The sequence below is a fragment of the Ursus maritimus genome, unplaced genomic scaffold, assembly GCF_017311325.1.
Source record: "Ursus maritimus isolate PB19 unplaced genomic scaffold, ASM1731132v1 scaffold_15, whole genome shotgun sequence".
Taxonomy (NCBI): Eukaryota; Metazoa; Chordata; class Mammalia; order Carnivora; family Ursidae; genus Ursus; species Ursus maritimus.
Window position 1 is genome coordinate 3,638,669 of NW_024423897.1, and position 23,958 is coordinate 3,662,626.

General features: G+C 50.8%; 1 protein-coding gene across 3 annotated transcripts in view; it reads right to left on the reverse strand.

Moving 5' to 3' along the window:
* ERGIC1 (endoplasmic reticulum-golgi intermediate compartment 1) overlaps positions 1-23,958 on the reverse strand; it is a 102,391-nt gene that overhangs the window by 61,612 nt on the left and 16,821 nt on the right. Inside the window, exon 1 of one of the 3 annotated variants that reach the window (XM_008692376.2) lies at positions 13,266-13,284. The exons of the other annotated variants lie outside the window; for them this stretch is intronic. Within the exon in view, the coding sequence (XP_008690598.1) occupies positions 13,266-13,267 (2 nt within the window). The 5' untranslated portion in view covers positions 13,268-13,284. Of the gene's footprint in view, positions 1-13,265; positions 13,285-23,958 lie in introns of those variants that run through there. 3 annotated transcript variants of the gene reach the window in all.

A 23,958-nucleotide genomic window follows, 5' to 3' on the forward strand; every position in this document is an offset into this window, starting at 1 on the left:
GTTAATAAACTACAGACCATCCATAGAGTGGAGGACGATACAGCTGTAAAGGGGAATGAGGAAGGTCTCTATACAGTAATAGAAAAAAAGCAAACTGCAGAACACTGACTTCTGTTAAATTTTATGCATATGTTTTGTGGGGAGGGTAGTGATAAAAACAAACTTACACCCTTGCTTACATCTTCAGATCTGAGAGGTAACAGCCACAGATTTAATTTGTAATAGCCACAGTCGCCCGTCAGTGGGCAATGGGTAGACAAATTATGGCGTGCCCATACAATGGACTATTACTCAGCAATGAAAAGCTATGAAGTATTGACATGAGCAACAACATGGGTGATCCTCAAAATACTTATGCTGAATGAAAGACAAACGAGGGTACCTGTGGTATGATTCTATCCACGTAAAATCCTCCGCAGTGTTTTATGGTTTTCAGTATATGGGTCTTGAACTGCTTTTGTCAAATTTATCCCTAAATATTTAATATTATTTATGCATCTCCTAAGAATAAAAGTAACTATTTAGGGGTGCCTGGGTGGCTCAGTCGTTAAGCATCTGCCTTTGGCTCAGGTCATGATCCCAGGATCCTGGGATCAAGCCCTGCATTGGGCTCTCTGCTCTGCTGGGAGCCTGCTTCTTCCTCTCCCATCCCCCTGCTTATGTTCCCTCTTTCGCTGGCTGTCTCTCTCTCTCTCTCTCTGTCAAATAAATAAATAAATAACCTAAAAAAAAAAAGTAACTATTTGTGTTAGCTTTTGGTCACCCCTTCTACTGCTTCTTTTTGAAGGTATAAAATTTTAGACAAGTACAAATTAGTCCGGAGCGACCGCAGGTTGTCAGTTGCCGAGGGAAAAAGGAAGAGAGGGACATGCAGAAACTTTAAGGGGTGATGGATACGTTCAGTATGTTGATTGTGATGATGGTTTCAAGGGTGTATACATGTTAAATTCCTCAAACGGTACCCTTTAGTTATGTGAAGTTTATTGTATGTCAATTATACCTAAGTAAAACTGTTAAAAATATTTTAATGATGGCCATAGCTAAAACACATCAAACACATTAAGCAATCTACAAGTTTGTAACGGCACTTCAGAAAACAAAAATGCCTCTTTGGATACCTTTGGAGATACTAGACCAGCAACTCATTATTCAAACTAGCAAATAAAGGGGCTTACTCTGACACTTTTTTGTATACAAATGCTTTTCTAGGTAACCAAGTAGTTGATAAAGGCAAAGTTCTATTTTATAGAATAATTCCACAGAATAAGGTGGAAAGACTAGTAGAATTAGAAAAATCATCCCTGTGTATCCTTTGATAAAACACTGGATCTTAGCAATGATCAGAAACTTAATAATAGATGGACCAGGCTACAGCCACCTGAACCCAATAATAACCTTAGTATCTTAAAAAGAAGAAAACCAGTTATTCGGTACCTTTCAATGCAATGCAATTGGAAGTACGCAGCACACTTCTTAATAATTGGCCCAGAACAGCTTCACATTTCACCTTCCATTTAATCCTTATCCCACAGCAGTCTGGCCTCTAACATCAGCCTCCCCTCCAGTCTCTCTTCCTGCTCTAGCTAAGATCACCCAAGAATCACTAAGGGCCAGATGCCATTGGCTCTCCTCAGTATGCCTCTGCACTGCACCTGGATTTCTCTTGGCTGCCTAAAGTTCCGTGGCATTCTCACTCTCTGGCACCCTCTCTGTCTGCTCCTTTTCCTCCTGCTATCTCTGACATCCGAGTGTGCCCCCAGGGGTCTGTGTTCAGGCCACTTCTCTTTTAGCTCCCAAAGCCAACTCATCCATGCCTTAATTTACTGTGCCAAGTTCCAGAGAGACAGGAGAAAGTCAGCAAGACAGATGTGGTCCCTGTCCTCTCAGAGTTCACATGTTAATGGCCAAGGAGCTTCCTCGTTCCCAGGCACATCCCGCCTGCCCCTCACACTTGATACGTCCAGAACAAAACTCAACAGCTTCTCATACAAAACCTGTTCTTAGGATCCCAGAAGAATCAGGGATCATGGAATCCAAACTCATGCAGCTTCAGAGAGTTACAGTAAAACAGAATGGGCAGTGCCATTCTGTGTTGAGAGACAAGGCCCCCTGACTCTTTTCAAGTCACCGTCTGTATTCTCTTGGGGTTTCCAAATGCCTGAGAAGTGGTGAGGTGTACGTGCTGTGCTGGCTGCAGGGGCCACACTGCTGAGCAACACACTAACACCGGCTAATCAGGAGGATGACCAAGATACTCTCAAAGAGTGTTTTCGATGGTCTACTAGAAAAACGGGAGAGGCCTCGCTGGGCCAGACAATGCCCTTTACCTGTTACCTGGACCTGGGCTAGTCGGGGGAGAACAAAGCTCACACCCAGCAGGGAGGGGGAACTAGTGTAATAGCTCTAAATCCTAATGCGATCTGTTCCTTGAGAAGTAAAGCAAGCTGGCTCCCATCTCAGACCCTTTGCCCTTGCTGTCCTCTGTATCTGGAATGTTCTTCCCTCAGATATCTTTATGCTTCCTGCCTCACTTCATTTACATCTGTATTCAGATGTTACCTCCTTAGAAAGGCCTGTCCTGGCCACTAACTAAAACACCTCTCTCCATCTCCTTACTCTACTTTTTCTTCGTAGCACTGTAGATCACTGCTTGATTTTACATTGTGTTATGTGCATTTGTTCATTGCCTGATTCTGCCATTAGCATATAAGTTACCGGAGAGCAGGAAACGTGTCTGCCTTTGAGTTCCACTATATCCCTAGAGCCTAGAAAAGTGCCAGGCACATAGTAGGTCCACAGAAATATTTCTGGAATAGATGAAGGAGGCAGCTTTTCTCCAAGTGTGGTCCTTGCACCACTGTCTCAGAATCCACCAGGTAGCTGATTAAATTTGCAGATTCTAGGGCCCCGCTGAGGAATGAACTAAACCAGCATAGTGGCAGGGAGGGCAGGCATTTGTGAAAAAAGGGCACTGCAGGAGATGCTGGTGCATGCTGGAATTGCTACGGTATCCACTGTGTGTTGATTTCCAACTTCAAATTTATTTCCTAAGACTTTTAGCATGTACCCACCTGAGTTACCTCAGGTCAACAGAAGGATGGGAAAAAGGACTGGCATTTCCTGGGCTTCTGGGATAGGCCAAGCCCTACATAGTATACTTGACCTACTCTATCCCACTGAATCCTCCCTACCACTCATGAGATGCCATCAATAAATGTGTAAACCGAGGCTTACAGAGGCTGAGCCACTTGCCTAAGTTCACACAACCAGCAAGAGGCAGAGTTAGGCTAGAACCCTGGTCAGCCCGACCCAGAGGCTGACCCTCACCCTGACCCTCTTTAGCCTCCCAAAAGCTCTGCACCAGCCCCTGGGGCCTTTGGCTGTCCACGCTCAGCATTGCCCTCCTATGCCTGCACGGAGCCTGGCACCCACAGCAGGCCGTGGGCACTTGGTGAGTGAGTAAAGGAGGAAGGATCCTGCAGAGCTTTGGACCTGTGGTGTCGTGCCACCCTGAGGCCCTGGCAGAACACAGCCGATGGGGGCCCTGCATCCCCGTTTGCCTCCCCCATGCTGCAAGAGCTCGATGAGCTCACGCTCTCACAGAAAGAGGAAAGGCCTGGTGTCAGAGCCGCAGGACGTCAGGCAGCCGGGGTTTGGCTGGGAGTCAGGCTTCCCACTATCAAGGCCACAGGGAGCACAGGCCAGGGGACAGCAAGGGCCCCCGAAGTGTTTCCAAATCACTGGAAACAGGACGCAGCCGCCAGCCCTACACCAGGACACAACATCATCCCGAGAGTGGAAGCTATAAATGGAAATGTATTCTTAGAGGGGCAGAACATGAGTGGGGGTTTTTCAGAAATGACCCATCATCGGATAAAAATACAGACGGCATTTAAATGCTGAGCGGCAGGAGCTATTCCGGGGACTGGGTTCTCATCCCTGCGGCTCCCAGCCAGGGCACGGCCTTCAACAGAGATTTAAAAGGAAGAAATCACTGGGGCCGGTGTTTTTAAGTTTCAGAGCCGAGTATTTGGGAGAAAGATATCTGTGGAAGGTGCCCCCTTTGGGGAGAGCCCAAATGTCACTTGACCTCCACCTGCACCTGCCTGTGTGATTCAATTTTACCCGTGCTATGAGACTGTCTTTTGGACAACATTCTCAGCTACCTTAAGAAGTGAGGGCTGAGCTCTGGCGAGGCCTGGGGATAAAAGCCCTGAGACAGGATCAAGATTTTAAGAGGTTTGCAGGTCAAAGAAAGTACAATAAAGAAAAACCTGGAGGTGGATGTGATGTCATGGAAAGGGNNNNAGAGTATATATTAAGCCAGCCTCTGTGCTCATGACAGCTCACTGAATCCCCAAAACCATCCAAGATTCAAAAACGAGATTCAGCCCCTTTTTTTTTTTACAGAAAAGGAAACCAAGGCTCAGAAAAGACTGTGTAAAGTCGGCGACTCTCGGGCTGAGACCCTGAGCCTAGAAAGACAAGCAGAAATGAGGGTGAGAAAAGGGGCAGAAGGGTGTCTCAGGCAGAGCAACAGTTCTTGCTAAGGTTCATGGCTCCAGAAGCCCAAGGTCACTCCCAAGGCGAACCTGGGACCTGCACCCACACGAAGTTGCTATGCCAGGCTGGGAAGCAGTGGTGTGCTTTAGAAAGCGAGGCCTGGCTCACAAATTACAAGATGAAATTTTTCAGACAATCCCATGGAAAAATGCATAAGGAAAAGTACGGTCCTTGGTGACCGCTTTCATTTGGGCACATCTTAGTACTTTACAGTTGTTTCATAATACACAGGTTATAAATGAAAAATAAAGACAGGCAGGGTCTTTAGGAGAACTGCCCCTATCTGTATATTACCTGCCCTTCCTCCCTCCCAGCCACCTCGTGTCGTGGCCCCACCAACACTCTTTGTTCCAGAAAGGCCCATTCTGTCCCAGTTCCATTCATTTACATGCACTGTGCCCTCTGTTTGCATCACCCCTTCTCTCTTCTCCTCCACCAGCTCATTCTTTCTGTCATGATTGAGTACCTACTGTGTACCAAACACTTCTAGGTGCTGGGAATACAACAGTGGTCAGAAACAAAACTCCCTGCCTTTACCTAGCTTACATCCTAGTAGATGAGACAAACAATAAATGAACTAATATGTTAATGCTGATTAAGTATTATGAAGAAAAATAAACCAATCTAGGAGACAGAGTATAATATAGGTGCTGTTTTGGATGGGGGGGGGGTAATGGCTAACAGAGAAACCCCATCTAACAAGGTGACATGCAAACGGAGATCTGAATGAAGTAAGATAGCAGCCACATGGATATCCAGGCAAGAATGATCCAGGCAGAAGGGATAGCAAGTGCAAAGGCCCTGAGGCAGGAAGCATATTTGGCAGGTTCCTGGAACAGTAAGGAGGCTGACACAGCTGGAGTGGAAGGAGAGGTCAGAGGACCCAGTAATTCTTTAAAACTCAGCTCACACCCCTTTCTTTGAGAATCCATCTCTAATTAGCCCCAGGCTGGCTGAGGCACCACCTTCTGGGCTGCCCACAGCTCTTGAGCTCCACTCTGTCATCATATGGCACATGGTGTGTTGTTATTAAACATGTGTGAACCGTAATCATGAATGAACAACACAACCCACTCTCTCTCATTAATACTATTTGTGTTTTCCCCTAGAAGTTGAGAACTCGCCCAGGGCAGGAACTGGCCTTATGCATCTTGGGCTCCCTAGCACCTGGCACTGACTCTTAAGGAGGGAGCATGCATCACCTCTAAGTAACAAGAGGCCCACCAGGCCACAGAAGACTGGGTCTTTGGTGGGCAAAGAGCTCACCTGAGATGTGCAGGTGAGTCCTCTTAGAAAGCCATGGGCTTCTTAACCACCCACCAGCAATGAGACTTCATAGAGGAGCCCTAGGGGAGGCAGGGAGTGAGTGACAGAGGGAAGGAGGGAAAGGAGACCTCCTCCCCACCCCATATTGTGCCTCACCCCTGCTTTCCTCAACAGTCCACAGGTTATCTAAGCCTTTGCTTTAAGGAAAGCCCACGTGGGAAAATAAAAATATAAAACCAATAAAATAAAAGTTAAAAATAAAGGGAGAGAAGGCCCCAGCTTGGCCCTTGGCTGAAACAAGGAGCCCTAGGGTGGCCAAAAATCAGGAAAAAAAAAACCCTAAATCTTGGGTCCTATGTGAAATCACCAATTTAAAAATGATGGTAATGGGTTTTTTGTTTTTTTAAGTAAAACAATATGCAAATCAAAGGAAATACTTCTGTGGCTCAGATTTGGCCTGGGGACAATAAATTCGTGAGCTTAGCCTTAAATGTTGATTTTTTTGTATCAGAATACGCAGTATAACGATAAAGACAGGAGAGGGCAAAGAGATCTAAATGTTCCAGCGCTAGAAGAGAACTCTGAGATCACAGAGTCCCCGTGTGGCAAAGAAGGTTCTGGGATCAAGTCCAGGCTGCCCAGCTGTGAAGGCTGAGATGGATTAGCAATGTCTGCCAGGCAATGGGGACACTAGTGACATGCTTCCTGGGTATTTGGCAAGGCTAATTTATTTAGCCCAGATCCATCTTAAAGCCAGAAAAACTGAGGTCCAAGAAGCTACCCTAAATCACTTAATGTCACATGCGGGAACTGTGTGTGAGTCCCGGCAGAGCTCTTCCCACAACACGCAGACGCCCCCAAAATCTTTAGGCTTTTGGAACTGTTATCAACATCTTAGAGACTCATCTTAGAGAGACGTCATCTTTAAACGGACAACGCAAGTCAATAAAATCAGATTTTTACAGTGATTCATTCTACATGGTTTCTTAGGGGCGGAATATTTTCTACACCACGAAGGGGGTCTGAGCCCCGACAGAGCCATTTGAGGATGCTGCCCGTGGCACCCACATGTCCTGGCTGAGGGCCTTGAGCTGGCTGAGGGGCCTGGCACCAGAGGGAGCCCGGGCCCACTGGAGGCCCGCAGCCCGCCTTCAGCTCTCCTCCCTCCCACTCAGTGTGAGTCAGGGCTCTCGACTTCAGTGTGCTGGTGGCAGAGTCTTCAGTTTTACTTGGCTCCTGAGCAAAATGTACTTTTCCAAAGGCCATTGATTCAACTAAGCCTGAATTTTGCAATGCCCTGGCAGCAGCCAGGCCAGCCTCCTCTGAGCACATGCTGTCCCAGGGAATGGGATCAAAGAATGGGGTTATCACCTCCCCTTACCTTCTCCTTCCTTCTCCCCAAATGGGAGCATCAGTCCATCCCCTGGCAGAGCCCACTGGCATGTCCTGACATCCCTCGGGCCTCCCCTGGTCACCCAACTGCACCATTCCCTCCCTCTGGCTCTCCACGCCGGGCATGCTCCTAGATTCAATGTCAAACCACACCTGACAGCAGGCCTGGATGAGCACCTGGAAAAGGCTAGCCCGCAGATCATCTAGCCAGGGCAGCCCCCCCTTTATATCACTGCTGGGGTTGTGGGAAGAACACAGGTCAAGGGGCAGGCTCGTGGCAGCCCAAGCAGTAACGAGTACCTTGTGTACCTGTCTGCTTTTTAAAAATAGACTGCAATTTAGAGCAGTTTTAGATTTCACAGCAAAACCGAGCAGAAGGTAGAGATTTCCCATACAACCCCTGCTCCCCACACACGCAGGCTCCCCGAGAACCAGAATCCCCCCCCCCCGAGTGGGACATTTGTTGCGCTGGATGGACCTGCAGTGACACATCATTATCGCCCCGAGTCCACAGCCTACACAGGGGTCACTCCTGGTGTTGTGCATTCCATGCGTCTGGACAAAAGTATAATGACATTTTTATAGTTTACATGGACAATGGCATCATTACAGTTTCATACAGAGTAACTTCACTGCCCTGAAAATCCTGTCTTCTGCCTATTCATTCCTTCCCCCCTTGACAATGATCTTTTTACTCTCTCCAGAATGTTTTTACCTTTTCCAGAATGTCACATGGTCGGAGTTATACAGTACGCAGCCTTTTCTGATCGGCTTCTTTCACTTAGTAATATGCATTTAAGGTTCCTCTGTCCCTTTTCATGGCTTGAGAGCCCATCTCTTTCCCGCACTGAGCAAATCGCAGTGTCTGGATGTCACGGTGTACCTGGTTTTTCAATCCCCAAGGTGTGGATCACGGAACCAGGGGCACTACCGTCTCACGCGTTAGCCGCATGCCTTTGGACAAACTCTTCTCTGAACTGCCAGTGTTTGTCATTTGTAAACTGGGGATAAAAATGCTGACAGCCTCATGGGAGTGAGGACCCCATGGGGAGGCGCATGCCGGGCGCTGATTACAGCTCACAGCACGGAGCAAGCACGTGACAGACGTTAGCTGCGGTTGTCATCATCACTGGCCCTGTGGCTGTCACTAGCATTCATGGGCTTACTCCTGCCTTCTCTGCAGAGCAGCATGGGAGGAAGTGGAGACAACCCGGGCTTTGGGCTCACACAGGCTGGGGTTCAAATCTGACTGTGCTCAGGCAACTGGCTAGACCTCTCTGTGGCTCAGTTTACTCATCTGTAAAGCAGGGCTGGGGTGGGATTGCATCCCCCTCCTAGGGTGAGGAGATCAGTAAGTGGAATGCAGAAAGAGCCCGTGGCACCAACGAGGCACCCACAAAAGCTTAGTTCCCAGCTGTGACGGAGAGGTCCCCAGCATTTCCTATGAACAGCCCTGCTAAGTGCACCACGCAGGGAAGGTAAACAGTGGGTGTATCTGAGGATGGGGATGAAAACCCGCTGCTTAGTACCAGGGCCAGGAAGGGTGTCTACAAGGCCGAGTGAGTGCGAGGAAAAAGGAGTGCTGTCCTGCCTAGCCAGCACCCAGGGGATGTCAGCCAGGAGCGGGCCAGGAACGCCTCTGCAGCCGGCCAAGGCCTGGCTAGCTGTCCCCTGAGTGTCAGATGACAGCAGAGGGCTGAAACACAGAGGCAGAGGCCAAGGCCAGTTGGCCGTTGTTTCTGTGGCCTCTAAGGGGTGGAACTAGGGACACGGGGAAAAGTCCTGGGACAGCACCAATCAAACAGCTCAAATGTGCCCACCAGCGAGTTCCACGGGACTGCTGGGCCTGAACAGGAACTCTGGCAATCTCCCACGAAACCATCTTGGCCTTTCACCCAAACAGGACCTGCCCACCTGGGAGGCCCCCTGCCCCACCTGTACCCAGAACGGACGGTGGTGTGTCACACCCTGCCATGCAGTGCCAGGGACCCCAGGGGGGAGGGACTGTCAGGATCCCCACTTTCCAGATGAGGAAGGTTAAGGCCGCCCAAGGTGGCACCACGAGGGAGCCCTGGAGCTGGGACCCAAACCTCGGACTTTCAGATTCCCCACAGCTGGGAGTCAAGCCTGGAGCTGGCAGAGACTCCACTCAAAGGTCCCTCCATGGATGGTTTTCACGGCCCCGCATCTGCACTGCGGCCCACTCACTGTGTAGTCAGAGAAGGAGAGTGGCCAGAAAGAATGGCTCACACACTTTCTGCCCTCGACCGGAATCGAGGCTGGGGAGTATACAGGTCATGGTGGGTGTGGAGCTGGCCTTTCTGGCTGGGGGTCCCAGTTCTGCCACTTGCTAGCTGTAGGCTTGTGGAACTTCTTTCAATGCCAGGTGCCTCAGTTTCGCAGTCTGTCAAACAGTGCCCATCTCACTGGGTTGCTCTGAGAGTCCGTGTGTTGGAACGTGAGAAGTGCTTACTTGGCAGGGTGCCTGGCCCCATGAATGAGTGCTCATCACCTTACCCGTCACTGGCTGGAGGGTGTGAGATACAGAGGACCACAAGCATTTTCTTCTTCTCAAAGGAGAACCTTGTTCTCCCCAACAAGTCCCTCTGAGAACTACCTCGGCAGGGATGGCACCAGTGGGCCCAGGAAATCTGGTCAGAAAGAGGGGCACGCAAGCTCCCCGTAAGTCCAAGATGAGATAGACACAGGGGCCTCAGGGACCCCTGGGTGACAGCTGTTTCACACAGGTGGGAGTGTCTTCCCTGCACACCGACCTCCCAGGCCCAGACCTTTGACCCCTCTGCTCTCTCCCTGCTTCACCCCAACTGGCCTTTCCTTCTGGACTCCACTCCAGCTCTCTGGACCTCAACAGCACAGAGCTGAGGTTCCCAATTCCAGAAAGATCTGGAACACTAAAAAAATAAGTTTAGCCTGGGCTCAGCAATGGAAAAAAAAAAAAGCACACACGCATACACAGAAATTAAGGATCCGTTAAGAATTCATACACAGGCAGTAAAAATCTCCTGACACACACAGAAGATCAACGGCACACTCAGGAGAGCAGTTAGACGGGGATGGCTGTGGGGATGCATCAAAGATGGAAATCTGAAGAGAAAAGGAACATGGGGGCCTAAGTTTGTTTCTTACAGTGGGGGGGACATTGGATTAATCTCTAAGCTATATGTCTAAAATATTCTATGAAAAAATTTTAAGAAGCTTAAAAGTACCAAAAGTACTCGGACACTACAAAACAGAAAAGAATGAATTTCAGACACATGCAAAGTGGGTAAGTCCTACAGACATCACACTGAATGAAAGAAGACCCCCACGCATCATATATAATTCCACTTACGTGCCACAAGGAAGAGGCAAAACTAACCAGTGATGAGGGAAGTCAGAAGAAGGGCCCCCTCCCTGCGAGGGTACTGACCGGGAAGGGGCACAAGGGAGCCTTCTGAAGTACTGGGAAGGTTCTGCGTCCTGACCTGGGGGTGGCCCTGTGGCTGTCTGTACGCAAAAAGCCATCGAGCTATATGCTTAAGATGAGAACATTTTACAGTAAGCTACGCTATACCTCAAAATTTAATTAAAAATTTAAAAAGAAAAAAAAAAATCTCATCACTGGCCACGTTTGGAAACCCTTTGCACTGGCTCAGGATAATAGTCAAGAGACTGTTTTTGAATTTCTTTCTCTATCAGCTTGACATTTGATTCCCTCATTCATGTATCTATTGACATCTCCTCTGGGAACAATCTCGAGCGAGGCGTAATGGCAGATACACAGAGGAAGGGTTCCATGGCCCCAGGAACACGCACAAATGTCAGGCTGACCGAGACGAGAATCCTGGCTCTGCCCTTACTTGTGGCGTGACTGGGCTAGGTGATGCCCTCTCTGAGATCTGGTGACCTAAGGTGCAAAATGTGGTCAAGATTAAAGACGACAGGGGCGCCTGGGTGGCACAGCGGTTAAGCGCCTGCCTTCGGCTCAGGGCGTGATCCCGGCGTTATGGGATCGAGCCCCACATCAGGCTCCTCCGCTATGAGCCTGCTTCTTCCTCTCCCACTCCCCCTGCTTGTGTTCCCTCTCTCGCTGGCTGTCTCTCTCTCTGTCGAATAAATAAATAAAATCTTTAAAAAAAAAAAAAAAAGATTAAAGACGACAGTGTTCACCACTGCGCCTCATACATATTAGGTGACCCCTCCCCCAAAATGGGACCCGTTAGTATGGTTCATGCTTTAACCCTCTAGAGCAATGTTTTACCAACTGTATGTTATGACTGGTTAGTGAGTTGAAAAATCAATTTAGTGGCCTGCAGCCAGCATTTAAAAAAAATGAGATTACAACAGAATAGAAATTAGCTGTTTGCATTGCCTACAATAAAAGGCAGCATTGTTCTATTGAGTTTTTATACATTATACGCTGGGCTGCAATACACAATGTATTTCTTAGAGAGGGTAAATGTCAAAAGCCTTCAAAAGCCCTGTTCCACTGAACCCTACCCAGCCCCGTGACATAGCAGGTACCAGCTCGATGCGGCAAAGCCCAGTTCTTAGAATTGTGCAGGAACAATAGTGCACTAGGAGAATAATTCCAATACCTCCAGGAAGTTATGCTTCTTTTTCTAAGGTTCCAAGTGCCCTGAAGTTGGGGGAGATCAGGGAGAGCTGCCTGGGGGAAGCAGCTTCAGGCCTACAACTTACACGGTCAGGCCTGAGCACCTGGGCTTGAAGAAAGAGGTGGGCCAGGCCCCAGGAGGCCTGACAATGTGGCCAGCGGTGGCCCTCAGGAAGGAGCTGGGTGACTCTGGGGCAGCTTCACAGTGGTCCTGAGTAAGACAGTTCTAGGTGGAACCCAGGCTGGGCGGCAAATGGCAGGAATCACCTGGCGAGGGAGTTACTCCTGTTCCACTTCTCTTTCAAGTCTCTTGAACAAATTTATTTATTTATTTATTTACTGTTTAAAGATTTTATTTATTTGAGAGAAAGAGAGAGAGAGAGAGCACAAGCAGGGGGAGTGGCAGAGGGAGAAGCAGACTCCCCACTGAGCAGGGAGCCCAACGCGGGGCTCAATCCCAGGACCCTGGGATCATGACCTGAGCCGAAGGCAGATGCTTAACCGACTGAGCCACCCAGGGCCCCCTCCTGAACAAGTTTAGAAGTCTCATTTAGGTAGGTCTTTTAATACCTAATAATCTCCCTTTTTGATAAAGAGAAGAACAGGCCTTGGAACCTTCTACCAGCAAATGCCATAATGTAAAACTTTTTTGACACTGCTTTGAATTTTATGGATACCCTGGATTCATGGTGGGTGACACTGGCTTTCCATTTCACAGGGATGAGGTAATATGTTTTTTTAAAAAACTCTCTATTCAGGGGCGCCTGGGTGGCACAGCAGTTAAGTGTCTGCCTTTGGCTCAGGGCGTGATCCCGGCGTTCTGGGATCGAGCCCCACATCAGGCTCCTCTGCTGTGAGCCTGCTTCTTCCTCTCCCACTCCCCCTGCTGTGTTCCCTCTCTCGCTGGCTGTCTCTATCTCTGTCAAATAAATAAATAAAATCTTTAAAAAAAATAAAAAATAAAAATAAAAAACTCTCTATTCAAGTTTTTTACAGTGGGTCCATTTAAATAACATACGCAGTTTATAATAGTAAAGGCAAAGGTAGATATGGCAAAAAAGTGTAAAAGCGGCCCAGGAGTGGTTGAGATTTGGCAAACGCTGCTAAGGACTCCCTGAACCTGAGGCCAGGGAGTCCCACCTCAGCTCTGCACATCCTGACATCAGTGAGTGTCATCAAAGGACATGCTCCCTGCTAAGAGGCGACAGAGCTCAGGAGGGGAGAAATAGACCTGTTTTATAAAGGAAAGGCATTGTCAAGGCCACCAGCCAACCAGCACAGAGAAGTCTTCCTGGAAACATGGAACCAGGATTTTACAATTGCAAGTGTCTACCTCTGTGCCTTTGAACTCCTGTCACCATCAACAGGTCTTTCCGCAAACACACATTCGCTTGTGCAGTCTCGATGCCACAGTGACGCCTCCGCTTACATTTTCCTCTACTGTAGTTCCCCTTCAGCTCATGCCATCCTTCTAAGCTTTGCATTTCGAGATCATCTGAATCTCACAGAGGAGTTGTGCAAATAGTACAGAAAGTTCCCTCTGTACACTCTTCACCCAGCTTCCCCCAATGGGAACACGTTCCAGAACCCTAGAAAACCACAGAAAAATTCTCAAAACAGGAAACGAACTTTGGAACAAGACTATCAAGTAAATTGCAAACAATCAGGATGTCACCCGTTTTTCTGGTCTCGGATCCAAGCCAGGGCCCCACGCTGCACTGAGCTGCTATGTCCTCTCAGCGTCCTCCAGTGTGTGACAGCAGCAAGTCCTCCCTCATCTGTCACGACTGTGACACTTCTGAAGAGTGGGTCAGGTATGTTGTAAAACCTCTCTCAAACTGGGTTTGTCTGACGTTTTCCAGTGCTTTCGGCCAGGCCCTGCGATGTGGCCTTGTCAGTGGGCCACATCAGGGCACGCGACGTCCACGTCTTATTACCAGCAATGCTGGGCTTGAGCACTTGGCTAAGATGGGATCTGCCAGGATTCACTGCTGTAAGTAACTATGCTCCCCTTTGTGATTACTAAATATTTGGGGGAAATACGCTGAGGCTATCTAAATATCTTGTTTCTGCTTAAACTTTCACCCACTAATTTTCTAGGACTCAGATTTTAACTGTACCAATTATTACCATGGTGTTCTTTTTTTTTTTTTTTTAAGATTTTATGTATTTTGAGAGAGAGCACACGAGCAGGGGGAGGGGGAGAGGGGGAGGGAGGAAGAGAATCTTCAGCAGACTCTACACTCGGTGCGGAGCCCGACGAGGGGCTTGATCCCACAGCCGTGAGAGTCGGATGCTTAACCACGTGAGCCACCCAGGCGCCACATATTATCATGGTGTTCTAAGGTGATTTTCAAATTCTGTCATTCTTTCTACATTCATTATTGGAATACCTGTGCCTTTATTTGGTTTTAAAAATAAAAGTCCTCGGCAGAAATTTACAAACTTCCTAGTGGCCAAGCTGGCCTTGAAATAAGCCATCTCTTCCTACATTTCCGCCGATAAACAGTCTTCTGCACCCCAAGACCTTTCCTGTTTTTTTCTCTTTTCTTCTTTCCTTCCCTCACCTCATCCTGCCTCACCCATCACCTTGATCTTAAGAGCTGGGGAGCACCCGGCTAGCCCAGCAGTGCCAAAACAGCTCTGTAGTGTAACACTAAGTTTGCACTAGGCTGGTAATTCACACCTGGGCCTCACACTTGCTCTATTTATCAATCCTAAGAAACTACTATGTGCCAGGCACTATACTAGGCACCGTAACCTAAATACACTCTCATCTTTACACCAACTTTAGCACGTCAGCAGGATGCTTCCCATTTTACAGATCAGTAGGCCGAGACTAATACATTTAGCCAACGACTATGTAGTGTTTGCAGTGCCAGCCGCCACTAGTGGTGTTGGGGGAACAGGGGTGAACACGAGCGGCAAGGCCTGTGAATTGAGGAACTTACATCGCCATTCAGGGGACAGATACATTTTTTGATCAGCAAAAAGGGGATGTGATTGTTTTGAAGTGTCCCAAGAACAACAAAGCACACACAAGGAGCCGACAGACCGTGACCGGGGACACTTCCAGCCGAGTGGTTAGTGCAGGCCTCTCCCAGCAGAGACCTGAAGGGGAGGGGAGACGCAGGCCATGCCGACAGCCTGGGAAGGGCATTCCAAGCAAAGCCTCTGAGGTGGAAGGTGCAGTCAACCTGGTGAAGGAGCCACAGTGGCCACCAGGGCTGGAAGCACAGGGAGGGGCAGGCGGCCTAGATGAGGTCAGCGAGGAGCGGGGAGGATGGGTCACACAGGGCCCTGCAGGCTGGGGAAAGGACTCTGGACTGTTCTCCACGGTGGATCTGAAGCACAGTACTGAGTGCCCAGGAGGGCGGACCAGGTTTCACCCAGAGTGACCCCAGTGGTCAACAACAGAGCCAGGCTCCAGGCGAGGCTGGCCTAGTCTACGTCCGCCCCAGCCAGGCCCTTCTTCCTCCACACAGCACCGGCCCAGGCCGCTGGGCAGAGCTCCAAACACCGTGGAACTCGGGGTCTGGCTTTGGAATATGTTTTTGTGCTCACAAAGAAACACGGGTGTGGCTAATGCCCCGGACTTCTTCCTCACACGAGATCACTCTGCCTCTCCTGCTCCGGAAAGACTGGAGCCTGGGACCCGTGCTTGGCACCAGCCCAAGGCCTGCTCCCCCTGAGGAGCCCGCAGGCCTCGATTCTGCCCACACATCTCAGAGCAGTCCTTCACAGGACTGAGGTCTGCATGCGCTGTTTCCATGTCTTTCTCTAGCAAGCACACGTTCCCGCAGTAGGGTGCTGAGGTAAAGGGCACGGACTTGGGAGCCAGAACGCCTGGGTTCAAATCCTGCCTCTGCCACTCGCCGGGTGACCCTGGGCAAGTGAGCTCCTGATGACCTCATGGGGTGGCTGTGAGGATGAAATGAGTTCATAGGTACGAGAAGGTAGAGTGGCGTGGGTGCCCTGAGAATGCTGCTTCCGTGTTCCCCATTACCATGATCACGGCCCCCCTACCCCCGCCCTCCTCTGCTCCGCTGTGGGGGGAATGAGCCATATATACCCGTGAGCTCACGGGCTCACCTGTCCCTCCCCTCCCTGGCTTGGGGCCCGGCGCTGAATAAATGCTGTTTGTCGAAAGAATGAATAAATAATGAACAAACATGTATGAGTATGGGATGGGTAAATATACGTCAAAGGTAAGATTAAAAGCTTATAATTACTCAGGACAAATACTTTCAACAAAAGTGCCTCTGGCAGAGCCGTGTGATTAAGACAAGGCCTGCAGGCACAAGGGGGAAAAAGCAACAGAGACAACCCGGCCAACATATAATCAAGAACCCCAAAGGACAGACTTTCGACTTTGGAGGTAGAGAAACCTGGCTTCCGAATCCTGGAGCCAACACCTACTGGTTGTGCTGCGGCCTTGGCAAGGCCACCGTGGACAGATGGGCAGGCTGTCCCCTGCACAGGGTCACCTGACCGGGGCAGACAGCAAGGGCTGGAAACTAGACCCCGCTCAGCTGAAGGAGGTGTGGGGGCTGCAGAGGGTTCCTGGCACCCCGAAGCAGGGAAGTTTTTGAAGTGGTTCCCACAGAGGTGGCAGAGAAGTGGCCAGCATCCCCGAGCAGCCTACGCCGCTTCTCCAGGCCTCAGCTCCAGCCCGCAGAGTGGAGCCAATGACGCAGCCACGCCTCCCCTCCCGCGCAGGCGGTGCTGCTCCACGATACTTAACTTTCTCCTCTTTTAAGCCCGGTGCTTACAGCAATGCCTGGCACATAGTAGGCCCTCAGTGCTTCTGCCCAAAGAACTACTGGGCTAACCTCTTTAACAGGCAGCCTGTAAGGCAGGTCCCCACGCAGTGGGCTCAGAGGCAGGCGGGACCTTGAACTGTAAACTCTCACACCCTCAGGTCTAGGAGAAAACAGAAAACAGAAAGGACTGGGGTGGGGGTGGTCATTTGGGGCCAGAATGCAGCCTTTTTCAGTCAGCTGGAAAAAGCGATAAGGAGGTGTCCGTGGGAACCATGGGAATTGAGGGTGGGGGAGGAACGGGCCCCATTCACACAGAGCATGAAGGTTATGGCCCGGGCGGAATGCGGGCTGGGTGTGGGGCTGGGCCTGGGAGCAAAGTTCCTGAATGACCGGCGGGCCGGGCCAGGGCCTCAGTCCCCTCTTGGGAACTTGAACAGCCAAGAGCAGCGTTTCATCAAAACAGGAAAAATCATAGAGGAAAAATGCACATGTAAGGGGACTGGTATTTACAGGGAACAGCCTTGCCTCCACCCAAGGTCTGAAAGGATGGACTGGGGGAGGGGACACCGGGGGGCACGCAGGGGGGCACGCAGGGGGACAGAGCCCTTCCCAGGAAGGCCGCCTGCTGTGCACCCAGGCCCAGGGGATCCTGGGAGTCTGAAGGGGAGCCTAGACCAGGTGGTGTATGAAGAAGGCAACATGAACCTCAGAAGTCATGCCCTCATAGCGTGTTCCTCCAGCCACAGGCCTCGTGGGCCACCTACAGAACTTCCAACTGGGCGTGACCTGTCCACAGTGCTTCAGGCTCACAGGCCGGCTCGCCCCGCTGTTATCTACAGGGCAGGGGAGCTCGGACTTTGGCTCAAAACACCTGGCAGGTAGGAGCCTCGGGATGTGGGGCACGTCCCTCACAAATGCCCAACCCTGTTTTCTCTCTTTGGACAACAGGGCACTCCCACCCCTGGCCGCAGAGTGCTGTGAAGGTTAGCTGAGATTATGAACTTGGACCTGCTGGGCACGCAGAAGGCTCTAAATAAACAGCCTTTCCCTGGGCTCATCGGGAGCGGCCTACGTTATAATCCTCGGGGACACATGGTAGCCAGTGATTCCTCAAAGTCTCCTCCATCCTACCCCCAGCTTCTGGGACGCACAACCCCGGTGTCTGGGACTTTCCTGCGTACCCACACAACGATTCTGGCCTTGAGGACCCCAGCTGAGTGGCCCCTGCAGTGCGTGATTCAAGAAGGACCCGGGGTGTGTGACTGTACGGAGCACCGCCCCCCTCACCTGAACGCTGCAGAAAGACCTCACCTGCTCAGCTCCTCCCCTTCAGTTCAGGGTGAGCTTTTCACCAAGATCTTAAAATCCTTCCAGGCCAAAGGCTTCTTAGGATACAGGGCAGATTCCTACCCATGCCCTACGAGCCCCTCAGGGCCTGGCTCCGCTGACACCTCCAGCCCAGCACTCCTTGGCCCTACTTCCACCAGCCACAGTGCCCTCCCTGCCTCCAGGCTGTGCCCTTCACCCGCCCGGGCCTCCCTCCCTCTCAAACCTAAGCATGTCAGAGAGCCACTCAGTCACTGCAGTGACGTTTCCTTGATCCCGAGAAGACTCAGGTCCTAGAGCCCTCTGCGTTCTCCTATGCAGTCCTCATACCAGTTGAGAACTACAAATGTAACTGGGTGTTTGATTTCATTGTCGAAACCAAAGACTCCGTGATGGCAGGGGCTACACCCCTCCTGTTCATCACTGGACCCCAAGTGCCGAGTGCAATGACCAGCATGAGTATGTGCAAGCAAACGAGTGAATGAATGAATAAATGAACGGTGAAACAAACCGCCTTGGGGGATGGAAATGAAAAGGGAAGTAAAGCCAGAGCAGATGGGGAGACCTAGATTTGATTATTCCTACTCTAGGGACTCTAATAGAAGATGGAAGACAAGAACACGGGGAGGAAGCCGAGTTATGTGTAAGAGGGGTGGGCTGCCTTGGGTCCTGGGGGTACACAGGACCCTAGGAGGAGGGGGTCAGTGACCCGGTGGCCACGGAGGAGCGCCTGCTGACAATTCACGTACATGATCTCATTCTGCCTCACACAATGCTGAGGGGGAGCACTATTATTAGCCCATTGTTACAGATGAGGAAACTGAGTCCCCGGGGGATGAAGGACCCGCCTGAGGTCCTGCAGCTGGGAGGGGGTGGGGCCAGGGAAGTGACTGTTCACACAGGCAGTGAGTTCTAGACTAAAGGGGGAAAAGTCTCTTACGCAGGGCATCCCTGCAAGAAAGGGGGACACATTTATTAGCATCGCCCTGAAACTGCTGGAACAGAAATGCTTACACTGGTAGCAAGTCAGCATGGTAAGCGAGAATGAATTGGCTTGTTCCAGGCATATCAACGGAGAACTACTCTAGCCAAGTCCAGTGTCAAGCGTCTCACCCACATTAGCCCCTGTGATCCCCAGAATGGCCCCGTGAAGCTGGCACTTATCACTGGGCCCGTTTTGCAGATGAGGACATGCAGCTGAAAGAAGTCCCTGTTATTCCTAGTTTAAGATGCCTAAAACATCACGAGTTTTCTCTTTCCTGTATTATTCTGATGAACTTCAAATATATCAACATGTTCCTCACGTCTACGAGTGGCCTTGGGGCCCCAGTGCTATTTTCCAAAAAGCTTTTCAATTCCCCAACTGTGAATGTCCTGCGGTGGGGTCTTCAGGGGCCCCAATTCCATGGCCGCCTGTATGCCCGCAGTGTGCTTTAGGGATTTCATGTGTATGAATTCGGTCTCAGGTTGGCCTCCGTGAGAGTGTGAATAACGAGCAGGCATCCCATCAGGGAGAACACTCACTCGCCCTCCCTGGGAAATATACGAACCCAGGCCAACAGGCTTTCAGTTCCCCTTCCTCCATGCCCTGGGGAGTTCTTACATTCACTCGATCCCTTTCTTTGTCCTAAACACTGCCTTTCCTCAAGAACCTGCTAGGGCTCCCCACTGCCTGAGGCGAAAATGGGCAGGACCGTGAGCCAGGTCCACAAACTGTTGTTACCCCCACTCTTTCTGACACCACTATCCCTGCCTCCCAATCTGTCATCAGGCTGCAGTGCCCCTCTAGAATGCCATCCCTTCCCCTTCACGGATCGACCCCAGCTCATCTCTTCAAGAGTCCCTCCTCTAGGAAGCCCCCTAATTCACACCCTGCTTAGGCATGTTCTGCCATCTGCTGCTTTCCGGTCAAGCACTATCAGCCACGTAGCCTCCACGCCTCCCCAGCCTGTGTGAACAGACCCCACCTTCCCAACAGGACTCTGCTTCCCGCGAGCGGCGCTCAATTCCACCCGCCTGGGCTGGCACTGCAGCCTTGTCTGAGCTTCTCCAGCCGGCTGCTCACCCAGCCTCACTGTCAGTCCAGCCAGCCTCTCGCAGGAACAACACACGGCCCACCCCCAGGGACATGGTGGCAGGGGGAGGTCACTGATAACTTGAGGCCTTTTCTCTGGCCTCAAGTACCGTCAAGCTGCCTCCTGCCAACAGGCCGCGAACGAAGTCACAGGTCCATTGTCTTTTTTTTTTAATTGAATAGGATGTGACTTACAATATAATAAGTGACATTTGATTAGTTGAAGGTCAACATTTTCCAAACATCAAGTCCATGTGGAAAATATGAATCAAAGCAGCTTCTTGGCAGAAGAGACTAAACACCACAAGAGCCAGCAGCTGGCTCGCCTGGCCCCTGCTGGGCTGCACCCTGGCCCGTCTCTACAGCACAGCCCACACCACAAATCGAACTTGGCTCCCCTGCTCAAACCCGTCCTCACTGCGCTGAGGGTCAAGGGCACATTCTCATCGTGCCCCAGATGCCTTTTCCGGTTCGCTGTGTGCTGACACTTCACTCCTGCCCCTGCCTCTGGGCAGGACTGGACCCCTCGCCCTGGCATCCACCTGGTTCTGCTCACCACTAAGGTCTCGGGGGTGACACTGTGGGGAGGCCCTCCTCCAGCCCTGCGAAAAGTTCGATCAGAATCCCCAGAGTTCTCTGGATGTTCTCACTCAGAAAAATCTTGCTCATGTAACTGTCCATCTTCCCTATTGGAACGGATGCTCCATGAGTAGGTACCGCGTCCGCGGCGTCTGGCTTCACACCCCAGCTCCAGCACCGTGGGTGGCACAGAGCAGGGGCTCAACGGTGACAGTTCATGCATGAGTGAGCAAAGCAGCGAACAAGGTGCTAGCGGGGAATGACACCATCTCCAAAGTGCTGGGTGGAAATTTTGGCCCAGCCAAACTGCCAGCAGAGGGGCGTGGGGGCCCGTCAAGGGACATGTTCCCTGGATCCAGACCAGGTACACAGGCAGGTGAGTGTGCTTCCTCTCCTGTCCCCACTGGAAACCAGCATCCCCATCCCTGCCCAGCAGTGCTTCCTAGTGTTCGGAGAACACTACTCAGCGGACGGGGTGGGGGAGTAGGGTGACCTGTAACCTCCATGTATTATACACACAGATTGCATTTCGTTTCTCCCCCCCCCCTTTTTTTTTAAAGATCTATTCACTTATTTTAGAGAGAGAGAATATCCAAGCAGACTCTTGTTGAGCGTGGAGCACAACATGGGGCTGGATCTCATGACCTCATGAGATCAGGACCTGAACCAAAACCAAGAGTCGGACGCTCAACCGACTGAGCACCCATGCGCCCCTTGTGTATCTTAAATTGCTTTTGTAACAAATCACATATGGAATAACACCAACAAATGTGTATTCACTGGACCCTAAGAGTGCTACATGACTGCGTCTAGAATTTTCACATTACTAGAAGTTCACCATTGCTCTCCCCACCTCACAGCTGAGGAAATTGAATCAATCCCAGAAAGGTGCCACGATTGGCCAGACTGAGCAAACAACAGGGCCGGGGCAAAAACCTGGAGTTCCTGCTTGGGGGTCCACTCTCCTGATCATTACAATGCACCAGAGAGGGTGTTTAAAATACAGAGGCCAGGGCCCTGCTGCCCCACATCGCAAACTCCAGGTGGGGCCATGGGAACCTGCATTTGAACCAGCGAATTGCCCTTAGCCAGCCGGGCAGACTGTGATCCCCTGGGCCTCAATTTTCCCATCTGTGAAATGGGCAACTCCTTCCCCACGGGGCTGCGATGGGGGACCAAGTGAGGGAAATGTTTGGAATGTGTTCTAAAACCAGTGGAGAGGTACCTGGCAGAAGGTTCCCCTGAGGAAGAAGCAGACCCAGGAGCCACTCACAAGTCACTGACCTTGCTGGGTCCAGCTCACTTGCTAGACATTCGTACATATCATAGCTCCTATGCAATATCTTTCCAGGCAACAAGTGCTCACGGCAAACCAGTTAAGCCAGGTGAGAGGGTGGACGCCAAGTCCACAACCCACATCCCCACACCTGGGAGCCCGACATGTGACACCAGCTGAGGCAACGATGGCCACCCCCGGGCCTTCAGCAAAGACGTGAACACATTTTCACATACGTACACACTCACACGCATGCTACACTCACACACACATATAAGTACACACGGGCTCTTTTCTGACAAACAGGGGTGGCTCTCCCCAGAGCTCCTCTGCCTTGGCCAAACCCGCGCACCCTCTCTGGGCCTCCAATATGCTCACGTAAAGATTCCAACACTGCCACCCACAGGACCAGAGGCCGATGTGGTAATCTGTATCAAGCTTCAAATACCTATGCAAACTCAAAAATAATCCCAGCCATAGGTGCTGGGCCCTTCCAACGGCAGGGTGCCACGCTGGGCAACTTACCACCATTATGTCATTGAAGTGCTCCTGTCCCCCAGGAAGAAGGTCCCAGCACTATCCCCACTGACGATGCCGGTAAAGCGCTGGGAAATCAGAGAGCCTGCAAGTAGCAGAGCTGTTGTTTAAACACAGCTGGGATTCGAATTCTGTTCATTTACTATCCGACACATTTTTTTTTAGCGTGCCCAGTACTGTCCTAGGCATAGGGGACCCAGCAGCGACCAAGGCAGAGCAAGGAACGAGCAGCCTGGTGGGAGACTCAGAGACCAAACTCTTAACCCTGGTTTCTGGTGTATCCCAAAGTCCACTGACTCCTTCCAAGGGAGATCTCCCTGCCCGGGTCGTTGGTGTCCAGTGTGGGCATGAGGCCCACAGGAAGACCCTATGCGGTAGTAGGTAACATTGGCCAGCAGAAACCAGGTCCTGCAGGCTAACCTGCCGACACAGGGCACCTGGGCAGAATGCACCAGCATTTTGAAAAATGAAAATCTACCTCTGGGCCTCACTCTCCTCCACTCTACTCCTTCTCCATGGAGTGTCCTTTAATAGAATCTCTAAGCATTGGGTTCAAAATGGAGGCATGAGAAATGCAAAACCACACCCCTCCAGCAATGACGACAATTACACCCGATTCTTTGGCAATTTTCTTTTAGCAGAAATAGACTCGATTATACCAGTCTCTGTTTGGGATTTCCAGACCCAGGCCGATTCTCCAGGAACCTTTCCAGACCATTTCTTAAGGAAGATCTTAGACAAATTTCCTATTTGGGGATGGGGTTATTAGCCACTGACATGTAGAATGCTTACCATGGGCCAGGGCACGCATATGAACAACCTATTATTCTCATTTTGCAAATGAGGAAAATGAGGCACAGAGAGGTTTAGTAACTTGCCCGAAGTCACAGAGCTGGCAAGTGGAACCTGTGAGCCCAGGCAGTCTTTCACAGGAATCTGGACTCCTAACCTCCATTAGGTCAAATCAATTTGGCTGCTTTGCAAGAGTGTCTTCACGTTTCAGAGAGGTTTGCAGGATGCCTGAAGCCCCTAACCGGACTCACCTCCCTGCCCAGCCCATGCAACTCCCCACCCACTTATGGTCCCAGGGCTCTGCCCAGCCCAGCCCAGCTTCTACCTGCAGCCTGTTTCCTCCCAGATTCCCCTGTGCCCAGAAGCTGGCCTGTTAAGAACTAGGATGCAGGTCTCATAAATGAAGGGGAGACAGCTGGGGACCAGGCAACAGGGAGTGGGGGAGCATGTGGCCACTCCTTAATGAGAGGTACGTCTGCCACCTGGCCAGGGAGGCCAGGGAGCCCCACTTTTCTAGAGGCAATGGTAATCGATTTTTATCTGAAGTCCCCTAACTTGCAAGTGCTGGCATTTAATTCAATTTGTTTAAAAGAATGTGAGGATGAAATAATATCTGTGAGGGGGCAGAGTTCGACCCCTAGTGTTACCAGTTTAGTCTCGGCGATAGCAGATCAAGCCTGTCAGGAAGTTTCATAAATAGGGGAAGGAAAGTACAGGGGCCACAACACTGAACTGGGACCTCCTGTGCGCCAGGAGCTGTGCAAGAGTCTCTCCT